At 36.3% G+C, this 15,768-nt stretch overlaps 1 protein-coding gene across 1 annotated transcript in view; it reads left to right on the top strand.

Annotated features, from left to right (window-relative positions):
• Positions 1-15,768, top strand: part of DGKG (diacylglycerol kinase gamma) — a 258,329-nt gene that overhangs the window by 58,707 nt on the left and 183,854 nt on the right. Inside the window, exons 12-13 of the mRNA XM_027875364.1 lie at positions 7,830-7,937; positions 12,033-12,143. Of these exons, the coding sequence (XP_027731165.1) occupies positions 7,830-7,937; positions 12,033-12,143 (219 nt within the window). The remainder of the gene's footprint in view (positions 1-7,829; positions 7,938-12,032; positions 12,144-15,768) is intronic.

Here is a 15,768-nt window from a genome sequence, read left to right as displayed (position 1 = left end):
AGAAAACTGGGAGATTGAGAGGTTAAATAACATGCCCAGCTAGTAGGCTGGGTTTATTAGCTTATAGAGTAAGTGTATGAGACTGGATTTGAACTCAGGTCTCCCTGACTCCTCCAATTGGGCTAATGCTCTATCCACTGCACCACCTAGCTATTTCATATCTGCCATCCTGTCAGCTATCATAGCTGTCCCAAAGATGCTTTCAAGGAGCCTTCTGAAGATGAGCTTATATCCTAATAATTTTATTCTGTAACAAAGAACAGCCATTTAATCCACTTGAGAGATAATTTGTTGAACAACAAGCATAAAAGAACAATAGAAATGCAAATTGATGAAGGGATAGCATCATCATTGTGGATAGAGCTCTGGATATTGTGTCAGGAAGACCTGGCTTCAAATTCAGCCTTGAACATTTACTGGCTCTGTAATCCGAGGAAAATTCTCTGATCTAACTTTTCTAATTCTCAGTTTCTTCATCTATAAAATGGAGATGACAATAATGCCTACTTTATGATATTGTTGTAAGAATCAAATTACATGATGTGCACTGCAAACTTTATAGCACCATACAAATGCTAGTTATTAATATTAAAGCAGTACATAAATTGTCAGCAAGGTGGCACTGCAGTGGATAGAGCACTGGGCTTGGAATCAGGAAAACTCTTCTTCATGAGTTCAAATTTGACCTCAGACACTTATTAGCTATGTGACCCTGGGCAAGTCACTTAACCTTGTTGGCCCCAGTTTCCTTCTGGAGATGGAGAAGGAAATGGCAAACCACTCCAGTATCCCTGCCAAGAAAACCCCAAATGGAGTCATGAAGAGTTGGGCACAACTCAAAAATGACTGAACAATTAAGTAAATGCAAGTTATCATCATCATCGTTATTATTCTCATTTTCATACTTACTAGAATTCAGATGCAAATGGTCTTGAGAATAGGCATTCTCCTGCTATTCTATTTAATGTTTAGTGGAATGTTGCACAGGCATGAGAGACACTTCTAATTGTTTCTACATGGCTTTGATTTCTCCCACTAGATCTCTATATTTTGGGAATTTTTCATCCCATGTGATTTGGAGGTTATGAGTATTTGGTATGACAACATCACTTAAGAACATCATTCTTAGCTTTTTAAGGATCAGTGTTATGTCTCATCAATTATGTACACCTCTGTTCTCGATGTTGCTCTAAGTGCAATAGGGTTTATGTGTTGAATTCATAAAGATACTAGTGCTTATATCTGCAATATAAAGCTAACTGTTAATTCATGCAGGATGAATAACAGGTTTCTGCTGTATAGTTTTGTACATTTGATTATGACTTCTTAGCTATTCCATAAATACTAAATTTTTCAACCTGTCATATGTCACAAAATTTCTACTATATTACTAGCAATAGTAATAGTAGTGGTAGAAAGAAATAATGAATGAGTTAAAAAATTAATCAAATGAAAGAAAATGCATTTATTAAATGTTTGTATATTTCTAGGCATTGTGCTAAGTACCAAGGATACAAATACAAAAGAGTCATAGTCCCTGTCCTCAAAGAACTTACATTCTTTTTTTATTTTTATTTTTTTTTAGGTCACGGTGAGTTTATTGTCCATACAGCATACCTAATTTCATCCAAAACCATTTCTCAAATCCAACTTCAAAGTAGTCGGAAGAACAGGTTATTAATTTTTTAAAAACACTGAACAAATCAGCCTTCTTAAGAGGCAATGAGCTACATGTCACAGTTTGATCCAATAAAGCAACTTCGTATACTTTCTCCAGACTTTGTTCACATGGAGCATGTCTGTGACAGCACTCTCTGGCATCCCCCCCCCCACCTCTAAAACAACCATGCCTCTTAAAAAACCCACTGAAAGAGAAGAAAATTGAAATGATGTGGCATCACACTCATTAAAGCAAAAAAAAAATCCAAGACTAAAAACTCTGCAACTGAGCTAACTGAGGTACACCTATTTGCTTTATCAAGAGCAGGGGCTGGCCAGATTATTTAGGATGCTATAAAAAGTATAGCCTTCAAGGGCTTTTATTGAACCTCTTTCTCCCACCAAAGTAGGCTATATGGAAAGGGTAAGCTAGGCCACAAGATGTAGCAAGATCAGGCATTTCTTTATTTCACAATGGTTTCTTTAAACTTGAGACTAAAATTAGTGACATTCAAACGCATGGGAGTAGTTTTTATTGAATTGAACCTATCTACCACTTTAGAGTCTTTAATCATTTGATGCTACAAGGTAGGTGGAGTAATAAAGAGGAGCTTACATTCTAAGGTGGAAGACAATTCATTTGGGGGAGTAGGAGCCATAGTAGAGCAAATTGACCTGGGAAGTCACAAATATGGTAGGTGGTGGCTAGGGCAGTCAGTTAGTCAATCATTTTTAGAAGCAATAGTACCATTGGTTCAATTGTTGGTTTGGGGTGGGGAAAGGGAAAAATGGAATGGGAGAGAAATACATGAACAAATGAAGTTAAAATGTCCAGATGACTAGGATAGAGAATAGTCAGAGGTCTGAGGCTGTGCAGATATAGAAGATTCTTACCAATCAAAATAACCCAGCCCTGGGACAGGATTTCTATAAGCAGTAGTAACAAGAGGGAGAAGATGGCTAGGACAGAGCATGATTGGGGTTCTGGTGCTTTCTAGATATAGTAGGATCTCACCAATCAGGACAGCACTGGATTTCTGCTCAAGGCCCAAGCTAGTAACAACAGTCCTTTCTATATTAGTTTGCTAGCAAAGGTTTTATTTGTATGTGATTCCAACTCTCAGGGATTTTTGTGGCACAGTGGATAAAGGGTTAGATTTGGAGTCAGGAAGATCTGAGTCCAGCTTCTATTTCAGGCACCTGGACAAGTCGCTTTAAGCTCTCAGTGCCTGAATTTCCTCATCTATAAAATGGAGCTAATAATAGGACCTATCTCAAAGAGTTGTGAATATCAATGAGATACTACATGCGAAGCACTATATAAATGTTAGCTATTGTTGTCTACCAATGACTCTCTTAGCTGTCACCCACAGCCAAGGATTTCATGCTGAGCTGAGGGCAGGCAGTAGAAAGTGTTTGAAAAATGCCCATACCCTCTCCCTCATAAGCCACTTTAGACCTTCTTTAGGTCATAGGCTGCTACTTGTTCCTCCACCCAACATAGGACACTCATTTTTGTGTCTGTTTTTCTTCAATATATTTATTAGATGTTTATGTTCTGAGTCAAGGTTGAGTTTTTTTTTTCCTTCTCTCTTCCCAAAGGAGAGAAAAGTGTATAATAAAGATTATGAGTTTGAACTTCAAGATCATTTAAAACATAAGATGCCCCACAAATGACCCAATCAAATGACAATGGATGAAAATGAATTACAGGTATAGTGATCTCCCTAAAATCTGCTATTCCTCATTCATTCACCTTTTAATATCTATAAAAAAAAATTTGCCCTGACATTCACGTGGAAAAGCCAGGTGATGGAGTCCCTGTCTTTCTACTGGACCCATTATGAGGTGGACAGTTGCATGGTAGTTAGGTTTCCCAAGCCCCTTGTATCTTCCCAAGAGTGACTTTTTGGGTCCTTCCATCAACAGCTCAGTAAGGATACTTAGGAGATCTCATGTTAGAAGCTCAACCCAGCCTACAAGTACGGGAAGAGATGCACATCAGTGATGTGACATGGCAACACAAAAAGCTATATTAAGAGAAACCTAGTCCCCAGAATGAGTGAGAACATAACCCTCTTATACTCTGCCCTCATCAGACACCTGGAATTTTGCCCAGAGAGGGGTGGCTGCCTTTGAAGGAAGTAGTGATAATTACCTTGAAAAAAAAAAAAGGAAGGCAGAAGGGAGAAATAATAAATGTCTTCAAATGTTGTGGGTTCAGTCATGTGGAAGAGAAATTAGACTTTTTTGCTGAGCCACAGAATGTAAAATTAGGAGCAAGTGGGTCAGAGCTGCAGAGTTTTGTTTGATTTTAGGGAAAACTTCCTAAATATTACAGCTGTCCCAAAATTGAATGGGAAAAAAAGATTGAAGAGATTAAAAGAATTACCATATCTGAAACTATATTATAAAACAATAATTATCTAAAACATTTGGTAATTATTTTTAAAAATAGGAAAAGAATAGGCCAAAGAAGCAAAACCTAGAAGGAAGAAAGCACAATCATGCAGGGCTTGATAAATCCAAGAGCACAAACTCTTGAGAGGAAATTTCCCTCTTTGATAAGAATTACTGGGAAAATGGGGTAAAAACGAGGCTTGACCCAACAACTTACACCATATAGTGCAACAAGCTTTGCTAAGTGCTGGGTATTCAGACAGAAAAACCACACAGTCCCTGCTCTAAGGGAGCTCACGCTCTAGTGGGGGGAAACAACACACAGGGAAGGAGAAGCCATCATGTAGGGATCCAGAGCCAATTGTGATCTGAATAATGAAATGCGACAGTATTGGGTTGTAAGAAATAAGCATGAATGTGGAGAATTCAGAGAAACGTAAAAATTGTATGAAATGATGGAAAATGAAATATGAACAATGTACACAGTGAATACAACAAGTGGAAATAGTGATAAAAGGCAGCCAAACTCAAAGGAGTTCTAGTGGCAGATTTTGGCCACAGAGAACAGATGGTGAAATACATGTCCTTCATCTTAGAGAAGTAGCAGACTATGGCTGTGGAGGGTGGCATGTGCTATCAAATGGGCTCATTTTGTCGGCTGGTTTTGCTTAACTGTTTCTCTTTGTTACAAGAAAGATAGAGGGATAGATGGATGGACAGACAGACAGATAGATAAGTAGATGGATGATAAATACATACATGGATAAATCATAGCTATATATGTAGATAGCCACATAGACATAGACAAATATAGAGAGAGAAGTGAGAGAAAAATGGAGGGAATGAGGGAGAGAAAGAGAGAGACAGAGACAGAGACAGAGAGACAGAGAGAATTAGTTTATGAAATGTGTTCTATGTGCAGGCTCTTTGCCAAGGGCTATAATAGAAATACAACCAAGAAAAAGAGTCCCTGCCCTCAAGAAGTTTATATTCTAATGAAAGAAGACAAGACATAAAGGGGAACTTGAAGTGGAAGTGGTGCATGGAGGTAGTGTGGTATCAAGGCCTAGGCCATGGCAAGATAAGACAACGATTCACCTTTTGGAGCTGGGGGACAAAGAAGCAGAGCCCAAGCTTCTGATTGGGGGAGGGGGAAGGGAGAGATGGTAGCCCAAGTAGAAAAGACACAGATGGCATGGAGTTAAGCCAGAAAGTGAGAGTATTAGGTGGGTGATACATCAGGAAATGATTGTGCTGTATAAAGAAAATACATCAATAAGATTGAAAAAATAGAGAGATTTGAAGAAAAATAAAAACACATTAAATAGTCAGGTTACCTTGTCACTCATAGTAGCAGATTTTTAAAAGCATTTCTCACAGACAAAATAAAATCAAGCATTAGCTATGTTAGAAGTTTCTCTTTCATTCAGAAAAACTTGAAAATGCACAGATAAAAATAGAATACACATCTTTAAATTCTATGATTCTAGGAATATCTGTGGGTGAAAGAGTCTCTCTGTGTGAATATCTATGTAGAAATATGATTAGTGAAGCTCTATAATGCAAAATAAAATACGACTGTATTGGGAGATATGGACTTCACTTCAGATTTTCCAGGGGAGGCTCAGTGACCACATATCAGATGTAAGACTGATTCCTTTTTAGGTTTAGCTTGGACCTGATAATCTAAGTCTTTCTGTTTACAAGATTCTATGCTTTATTATTACAATTTTACTTTGATATATTTGTATCCAGATTTCTTCCTTTCCCCTAAACTCTTTGAGGACATTTACCAGATATTGTCACTGTTCTAAATGTTTTTATTTGTATTTCTAAGAAGCAATTTCTTGTTTAGTGCTTGTGGGGGGAGGTTGTCTTGACAATGTTATAGTTGATCAATGTTTTGATTTGCTCTTTATCCTCTGGTATTTCTCCCATAATTCCAATAATATTTAAAGTTGTATTTCTGAAAAACTTTTATCTTTTAAATTTTTTACATCAAGGAGTTTTGTTAAATTTTTCCTTTGATTTGCTCACCATCTCTCAGATGTGTCAGTAGAAGTGGGAACTAAGATGACATTGCAAAGAAAAACAGAACCAGTGACGGATGAATTCTGTTCTGAGGATTTGATGATGGGAAAAAAGAAGGGAGAGTAAAAGGAATATACTTTGTAGAAAAGAGGAAGAATTTCTCATAATTGTGATCAAGAAGAAAAAGCATACATAAGAGGACTAAATAGTGGAAACAGGCATCGGTCAAACATCATTCTTATGTGAAACGTTCAGAGGACTGAACATGCATAACACATGCGATTTGGTGTAGAAATACATCAAACTCCACAGAGAAAGAAGTGCAGATTGGGGGTGGGGTGTAAAGAGAAGATAATACCAGGAAGGGAATAGTTGCAAGCAAAACACATTTCCTAATCATGAACGGATATTAAAATGGGGAAGAAGAAAGGGAAGAGGGGAGGAAGAAAAAGAGAGAAGGAAAAAGGGAGAAAAGAGAGAGAAAAGGAGAGAGACAAAAAGAGAAAGAGACAGAGCAAGAGGTAGGGAGAAAGGGGCAGAAGAGGAGTCGGAGGAGGAAGAAGAAGAAGAAGCTGCTGCTGCTGCTACTGCTACAACAACCTAAGATAACAAAACAATGGAAAATGGCTCAACAAACTGTATTATGTGAGTGTAATGGAATCCTATTGCACCATAAGAAATGCTGAGATCATTTCAGAGAGTACTGGGTAGTCTGAACTGATACAGAGTGACGTGAGCAGAACCAAGAAGGACAACTCTAAAGGCAAAACAATCTTGAAGACTCAGTGATCAACTATGTTTGCTGAGGACCAGTGGTGATGTGTGTTCTCTTGTAGAGAGTGGATGGATTAGAGATGCAAGAAGAGATTATGTACTATGAGGGCATAGCCACTGTGTGGATCCATTTTGCTTGATTCTGCTTATTTGTTACGAGGGTTTTTTTCCTCTCCTTTTTTTGGTTTGTTTGTGACATAACACGGTAAAAGGAGAGTTTAGTAATAGTAATGACAAAAGAAGACCATTAAACCTTGCTTTAAATGCGCAAAAGAGAACAATGAAGGAAGTCCAGAAGAAGAAAAGGAAAGCAGAATAGCTTTGAAAGTAACATGTAGAAGCTATTATATACACTTTTTTGAAAAAAGCAAGTGGAGATGCATGGTTTCATTATACAGTACTCTTTTGTGCTACTGTGTATATGGAAATACTTTTTCATTATGTAAGCTCAGAATAAGAAAATTAAATTAATTTTTTAAAAATAATGAATGAATAAAATAATTTTCAAACTTTTCTTTCAATTTTGCTTTGATGTTTGCTCTTCCAACTCCACATTCCTGTTTCCTATTTCTACCATTCTTTTTAATGAATGAAATAAGACAGAAGTGAGTATAGATGCCACATCATCTTCATTTTCTATTCTAGACAAAGCCACTAATTGCATGTGATTCTATCTCTCATTTTTCATTTTTGTACATCAGTGTTTCCTCTACACATGACCTACATCATGTATATGTAAGCTGAGGTGAGGCCAAGCATGGGAAGTAAACTGAAGAGCCCCAGGAAAATCCAGCTGAGACTTTTCTTGGTCTTCAGTGGACCAGTCTCTTTTGGGGAAAGTGCTTTACCAAACCCTAGGACATTTTCCTTGTTGCTTCCTTCTGTTTCAATTGTATTGGCTTATGATGGTAATATTTGTTGTGTTCAGTATTTATGGTCTTTTTTCTGTTTGTCTTTCCTCAAAGGAGAGGAAGGAAGAAAGCAAGTCCACCACCATCCCTAGTTCAAACCTTGATGATGCCATAACCAATGCTGAACCCAGTTCTTCAACCAAGGACGTACATGAATTGAAGGTACAGTAGTTTTCTCTGAAACTTTCGTTTTTAATTTATTAACCATTTTCTTCTATTTTTAAAATAAATTTTATCTTTGTTTTTACATCAGCTACATCTCTTTTATAAAATAAACTTGTTTTACATGAATTTAGAATCTGTCTCTCCTACTGTTCCCCTCTTCCAAATTGAGTATTTCATTTTTGCATTTCTTCTCCAATTTATTTTATTGTCTGATATTTTCCCATCATTTCCAGTAATGTTTAAAATATGTTTCTGGAAGACTTTTACCTTTCAATTTTTTCACATCGTATGCTTTTGTCAGATTTTTTCATTTAATCACTATTTCTATTCAGAAGTGGCAGTAGAAATGGGAGCAGAGATAGCATTTCCAAGATGTCCTTGAGAACCATGGCTCCTAGGCCTTAAGCAGTGAGGGTACAAACTCAAGTAAGAGATTCGTGGAAAAGAGTAGAATCAAAAAAGGGATAGAACCACTGCCCAAGGTGGAGAGGACAAGGACAAGACATGATAGAGAGGTTTTGTTTCTGATTTCCTGTCAAAAAAATTATCTATGAATGGTAAATGATTGAAGAAAAGTAACTAATAGAGAATGGAAATCCAAGAAAAGTCAAGTGATAATCAATGTGCTCTTGACTTTCAGTTGAGAGTTAAAGTCCACAGGTGTAAATGAACCACATCCCAGGATACAGAAAGAACAAGTGGATGGGATTGTTGGGCTACTGTTAGTTGTCTTTTTAAAGACTACAGAAGAGTAGATGGGCAAATGTCTATCGATCACCAATCAATAAAGAATTGGTTAGTGAACTTTACCAAAGGAAATGATGATCACACAGAACTCACATAGTTTCATTACAAATAGTACCAGACAGATACTCCTAATTTCTTTCTTTTTTAAAAAAAAATTCTTAATTACAGGTAAAAACAATTTCTAACATTCATTTTTCAAATTTTGATTTACAAATTCTCTCCCTCCTTCCCTCTTATTCCCCCTCATGGAGAAGGCAGACAATTTGGTAGAGGTTATACATGTGCAGTAATGCAAAACATATTTCCATATTAGTCATGTTGTTTAGGAGGGGAATTTGAGAGAGCTCAGAAAAGTCTCTGCCTGTATTCTACCTTGTTGGCTCTGCTGTTCTCATTTTCTTTTTTTGACATAATTATCAGACTACTCGATCAAAGGAAGTTTATGGACAATTTAACTTGATTTCGATAATTTTAATCATTTGACAATGATAGTCTTGACAACAAAATGGAAGAGATGTGAGATAGTCAATAGACAACTGTACAAACGACCAAACCCAGACAACTCATAAATGGTTCTGTGTCTTCCGGCTGCAGAGGTCCCTAGTGAACCACAGATCTATGTTTGGTCCTTTATTATGGAATATATTTATTGGTGAGTTAAATAAAAGCATTGATGGCATGTTAATCAAATTTAAAGATGACACAGTGTTTAAAAAGGCAACTAACCTGTTGGATGCCAGAATGAAAAAAAAAAGTAGATTCATAGACTAGAACATTTGGCTAATACGAGCTGCGTGACTCTGGGCAGGTTACTTCACCCTGTTTGCCTCAGTTCCTCGCCTGTAAAATGAGCCTGGGAAGGAAATGGCCAAACACTCCAGTATATTTGCCAAGAAAACCCCGAAAAGAATATGAAGAGTTGGACATGATTGACATCACAACAACAGCAACAACTAAGATCCAATTTCATGAAGATGAATTCAAAGTCTTAAAGTTGGGTGCAAAAAATCAGCTTTTCAGGATAGGAGGAGAGTGTCCTGACAGAAACGAGTCTGAAGAAAATTTAGGAGTTTCATTGGATGACAAGGTCTATACCTGACCTGATTGCAGAAGCAGGGATTCCAGAGGTTGGAGGAGCGCCTTACTGGGTTAACTTGGACATGACTTATGTTTAAGGGGACCATATTGTATATTAGTGATTGTTGCTTGCCTTTCTAATTGCCTATGTCATCCTTGGATTATATCACTTCTCGAATGTTTTCCAACAATCCTAGGTAAATTAATTGGTCTATAGTTCAAATAATTTACTTTTCCCACTTTTGAAAATCAGAATATTTGCCTCTGTGCAGTCCTTTGACTTGTCTCTTATATTCCAGAATCATTTAGAGATCACCAGTAATGTCTCGATAATCATCTCCACAAATTCTTTCAATGCCATGAGATGTAGTGACTTGAACATGTTGAGGGCAGCTAAGGTCACTCTGACCATTTCCTTATGTATCTTGGCTTTCAAACTTTGGACATTTTTTTTCTATTCACACCAATTTAAACATCATTCTACTAGGAACTGAAAAAGTCTGATGTTTTGTGGAGCAGGAAGAGTCATCCATTACCATCCACCCCAGAATAATAATAATAAAATCAATAGCTAATATTTATATATCCCTTCCAGATTCAAAGTGTTTTACATGTATTGTCTCAATTGATCTATTCCTCCCTACAACCTGTGTGTTAGGTGCTATTATAACCCCCATTTTCTGATTAAAAAAATTTAAACAGAGAGAAGTTAATTGATTTCCTCAGGATACACATACTGTAAATATCTGAGGCAGGTCCTCCACTCAGGTCTTCCTGACTTCAAGTCTAAAACTCTATACACAATACCACCTTGAGACCCAACTAGCAGTTCTACTTATTCCTTGTTCTTCCTCTTTAAAGGCATCTAAAATTAAGACCAGGCACCAGCTGATCCTCATTATCTGAGACGGACAAAAGAATGAAGATAGAAATAGAAATAATTTAGTACAGATATATCTTAAACCCAACAGGGAAAGAATGGGAAGAGGTGGATGTTAAAAGAGAGAATAATACTAGGGAAGGAATAGTTGCAAGCAAAACAAATTTTCTGATCCTGACAAAAAGTATTAAAATGAAATTTAAAAAAAAAAGATAGAGACAAAGAATTAGAATCTAATGGGAAGCCTGACATTTGGGAAATGGCTGAAAAGATTGTGGCATATGAATGTAAAGGAATATTATTGTACCATAAGAAATGTTGTAAACTATTATTTCAGAGAGTACTGAGTAGTATGAAATGACAGAGTGAAGTGAACAGAAGCAAGAAGGGTAACTCTAAAGGAAAAACAAAATTCCAGTAACTTAATGACCAGCTATGATTCCTGAGGACCTCTAATGCAGCATGCTACCCCTCTTGTGGAGAGATGATGAACTCAAGATGTATGAAGAGATGGACATTTGCAGGGCATGGTCACTGTGTGGGTTCATTTTGCTTGACTCTGCTTATTTGTTTCAAGAGGTTTTCTCTCCTTTCTCTTATGGAGCTTTCTTTGGTGGGATAATGTGTTAAACACAGAGATTAGCAATAGGAATGCCAAAAAAAAAAAAAGATCATTAAGTCATGTTTTAAATACTTTGAGAACAGTGAAGGAAGTTGAGAAGGAAGAACAGGCAAGAAGGACAGTTCTAAAAATAACACGTAGAAGTTATTATATGCATTTTAAAAAGCAAGTTGTGTGAAGTGGAAACTAATGGTTTAATGTGCAGCCCTCTTTTTGATGCTGCTGTGTTTATAGAAATATTCTTTTTTCTTGTTTAAATTCAGAAAAGTAAAATGAAATTAATTTTTCAAAAAATGAATGAAAGTTTCTTCAGTGTTGTCTGTCCTTCAATTTTGCTTTGATGTTTGCTCTTCCACCTCCATTACTGTATGGAAATGTTCTCTTTTTTGTTTTTTAAATTCAGAACAAAATTAAATTCTTGATTTCCTGTTCATAGACAAAGTCACTAAAACTGATGGTTTGTATCAGATCCTATATCTCCTTTTGCATTTTTTTCATATCATTGATCCTCTATATGTCACCTACATCCTGTATATGTAAGCTAAGGTGGGGCCAAACATGGGAAGTAAACTGAAGAGCCCCAGGAAAATCCAATTGAGACCTTTCTTGGCCTCCAGTGGACCAATCTCCTTTGGGGAAAGTGCTTTACCAAACCATAGGATATTGTTTTTGCTGCTTCCATTCTGTTTCAGTTGTATTGGTTATTAATGATATTATTTGTTGTTTTTAATATTTGTGGTCTTTTTCTCTCTATCTTTCCTCAAAGGAGAAGGAAGAAGAAGAAAGCATGTCTGCTACCATCCCTAGTCCAAGCCCTGAAGCTGCCATAATCGATATTGAAGCCAGTTCTTCAACCAAGGATACAAATGAATTGGAGGTACAGTGGTGTTTCCTGAAGCTTCCGTTTTTAATGTATTACACACCTTCTCTTATTTTTATTTTTAAAATAGATTTTATTATCTTTTCTTTTTACATCACCTATATCTCTTTTATAAAATACTTTTTTTGTTTTTACATGAATTTAAAAGCTGTCCCTCCTACTGTTCTTTCTCCAAATTGAATATTTCATTTTTGCATTTCTCCAATTTATTTTATTGTCTGGTATTTTCTCATCATTTCCAGTAATGTTTAAAGTTGTGTGTTTAGAAAGCTTTTACCTTTCAAATTTTTCACATCATAAGCTTTCATCAAATTTTTTCCATTGGTTTAATAATTAATTCTATTTAGAGGTGACAGTGGAAGTAGAAACAGAGATAACATTTCAAAGATGTCTTTGTTAGGAACTATGGCTCCAGAGCCTTAGGCACTCAGGGTACAAACTCAAGGGTGAGATTTGTAGGAAAGAGGAGAATCAAAGAAGGGATAGACACTGCCCAGAGTAGAGAGGACAAGGACAAGACATGACAAAGAGAAGCCAGAAACTCTCAACACTGGTTTTGTTTCTGATTTCATGCCAAAGAAAATTATCTGTGAATGGCAAATGATTGAATAAAAATGGCTAATAGAGAATTGAAATCCAAGAAAAGTCTATTGGTGATGCCCTTGTGTCAATGTACCATTGACTTTCTGTTGAGAGTTAAAGTCCACAGGTGTAAATGACCCACATCCCAGGATACAGAAAGAACAAGTGGATGGGATTGTTGGGCTACTGTTAGTTGCCTTTTTAAAGATTATGGAGATACATGCTATAGAAGAGTATATGGCAAATATCTATCAATCACCTATCAATAAAGAATTGGTTAGTGAACCTTTACCAAAGGAAAGGATGGTCACATGGAGCTCACATAGTTTCATCATAAACTGTACCAGATAGATATTCCTAATTGTCTTTCTTTTTTGACATGATTATTACATGAATAGATCAAAGGAAGATTATAGACTATTTAACTTGATATTAGTGAATCATTTGACTATTATGTTGTTACTAACAAGATGGAAGAGATGTGAACTAATCAATAGACAATTGTATTAACAGCCAAAACAAAGACAACTCATAAATGTCTCTGTGTCATCTGTTACAGAGGTCCCTAGTGAACCACAGATTTATGTTTGGCCCTCTGTTATTTAATATTTTTATCAGTGAGTTGAATAAAAGCATGGTGGACATGCTAATCAAATTTAAAGAACACACAAAGTTTAAAGGTCAAATAAACTGCTAGATGCCAGAAGGAAAAAAAAATTTTAAGTTACAACATTTGTCCAGATCTATTAAAATCATATTTCATGGAGCTAAATTAAAAGTCTTAAACTTGGGTGCAAAAAATCAACTTTTCAAAGTAGGAGAGACATAAATTAATCTAAAAAAATATTAAAAGGTTTCATTGGATGACAAGGTCAATATTTGACCTGACCGCAGAAGCAGGGACACAGTAGGTTGGGGGGATAGCCTCACTGGGTTACCTTAGATATGACTTGTTTTCACTGTATATTAGTGATTGTTGCTTATCTTTCATCCTTTTATTATTGTATACTGGAATGTTTTCCAACAATCCAAGTAAATTCACTGACTGGTAGTTCAAAGAATTGACTTTTCCCACTTTTGAGAATCAGGATATTCGCCTTTTGACTTATCTCTTATATTCTATAATCATTCAGAGATAACCAATTATGTCTCAACAATCATCTCCACAAATTCTATTGATGCAATAGAATATGGTGACTTGAACATATTGAAGGCAGCTGAGGTCACTCAGACCATTTCCTCATGTATCTTGGCTTTCAGTCCTAAGACATTTTTGTTCTATTCATACCAATTCAAACATCATTCTCCTAGGAACTGAATAGATCTCATGTTTTAGGGGACAGAAGAGTCATTCATTACCATCCAACCCAGAACAATAGAAATAAAATTAATACCTAACATTTATGTAGCACTTGAAGGTTTAAAGTACTTTGCATATATTGTTTCATTTGATTTATTCCTCCCCAAACCATGTGATATAGGTACTATTATAATTCCCATTTGATATATGTAGAGACTTAAGCTGAGAGAAGTTAAGTGACTTTCCTCAGGATGCAGATAAAGTAAGAGTCTGAGGTAGGTCCTTCAATTCAGGTCCTTCCTGACTTCAAGTCTGAAAGTGTATACAATATACCACCTCCAATCCCAAACAGCAATTCTACTTATTCCTTGATCTCCCTCTTTATCTCCACTAAAATTTAAATGTGTCAGAGCCAAAACTTCATTTAGAATCTGAAATTATCTCCCAATTTCAGATTCTATATTCACTAGGCAAGGAAAGAAAAATTCTTCTCCTTCACTCCAAGCCTCAAAAGCATTGCCACATCTTTTTACCTCATCTTACATTTCAAGCTCTTTGAGTGCTCATGTTCATTGGCATCAAATCTAGGGGATGGAGCCAAGATGAGGAATTAAGGAAGGAGCTAGCCTGAACTCTCCCAAATTTGCCTCCAAACAACTATAAAATAATTCTTAAAATGAATTCTGGAGGGGAAGAACCAACAAAAGGATGGGTAAGATAATTTTCTTACCCAAGGCAACTCAGATGGTCAGCAAGAAATGCCTGTCTCACATGGGTAAAAGGGGAGCACTGTCAGGCCCATACAGCATCTGGGCAAGTAAGCAGCCAACTATAGGTCAAGCCTGACCATAGAAAATTACTATGGTGACAGGAAAGTTCAAAACATGAACTCAAGAAGCAGACTTGCCTACATGTGAGGCCTCAAAGAAAAATGTGAATTGGTTGAAGGTTAAAAAAAGCACTCCTGGGGGGCAGCTAGGTGATGCAGTGGATAGAGCACCAGCCTTGGATTCAGGAGGACCTGAGTTCAAATACAGCCTCAGACACATAACACTTAGTAGCTGTGTGACCCTGGGCAAGTCACTTAACCCCATTGCCTAGCCCCTCCCAAAAAAAAACACAAGAAAAAAGCATTCCTGGAAGAGCTCCAAAAGAATTTCAAAAAATCAAATAAGAGAGGTAGAAAAAAATGGAAAAAGAAATTATAGTGATGCAAGAAAGTCATAAAAGAGAGTCAACCTCTCAATAACACAACCATAAAAATAGGAAAAGATGTGCAAAAATTCACTGAAGAAAACAACTCCTTTAAAAATAGAATTGACCAAATGGAAAAGGAGGTACAAAAACTCACTGAAGAAAATCATTCCTTAAAAATTAGAATTTACCAAATGAAAGCTAATGACTCCATGAGACATCAAGAAACAATAAAACAAAATCAAAAGAATGAAAAACATAGAAGAAAATGTGAACTATCTCATTGGAAAAATAATTGACATGGAAAATAGATCAAGGAAAGATAATTTAAGAATTGTGAAGTGATCTAACCAATTTGGAGAGCAATCTGGAATTACACTCAAAGGATTATTAAACTCCCTATAATCTTTGACCCAGCAATACCACTACTAGATCTGTTTCCTAAGATGATCAGGCAAAAAGGAAAATAATCTATACATTCTAAAATATTTATAGCAGCTCTCTTTGTGGTGGCAAAGAATTGGACATGCAGGGATGCCCAGCAAC

The sequence above is a fragment of the Vombatus ursinus genome, unplaced genomic scaffold (assembly GCF_900497805.2).
Source record: "Vombatus ursinus unplaced genomic scaffold, bare-nosed wombat genome assembly UNPS02014808.1, whole genome shotgun sequence".
In the NCBI taxonomy this organism is placed as follows: domain Eukaryota; kingdom Metazoa; phylum Chordata; class Mammalia; order Diprotodontia; family Vombatidae; genus Vombatus; species Vombatus ursinus.
Note: the sequence above shows the minus strand (reverse complement) of the source record. Positions and strands in the feature narration are given on the sequence as shown.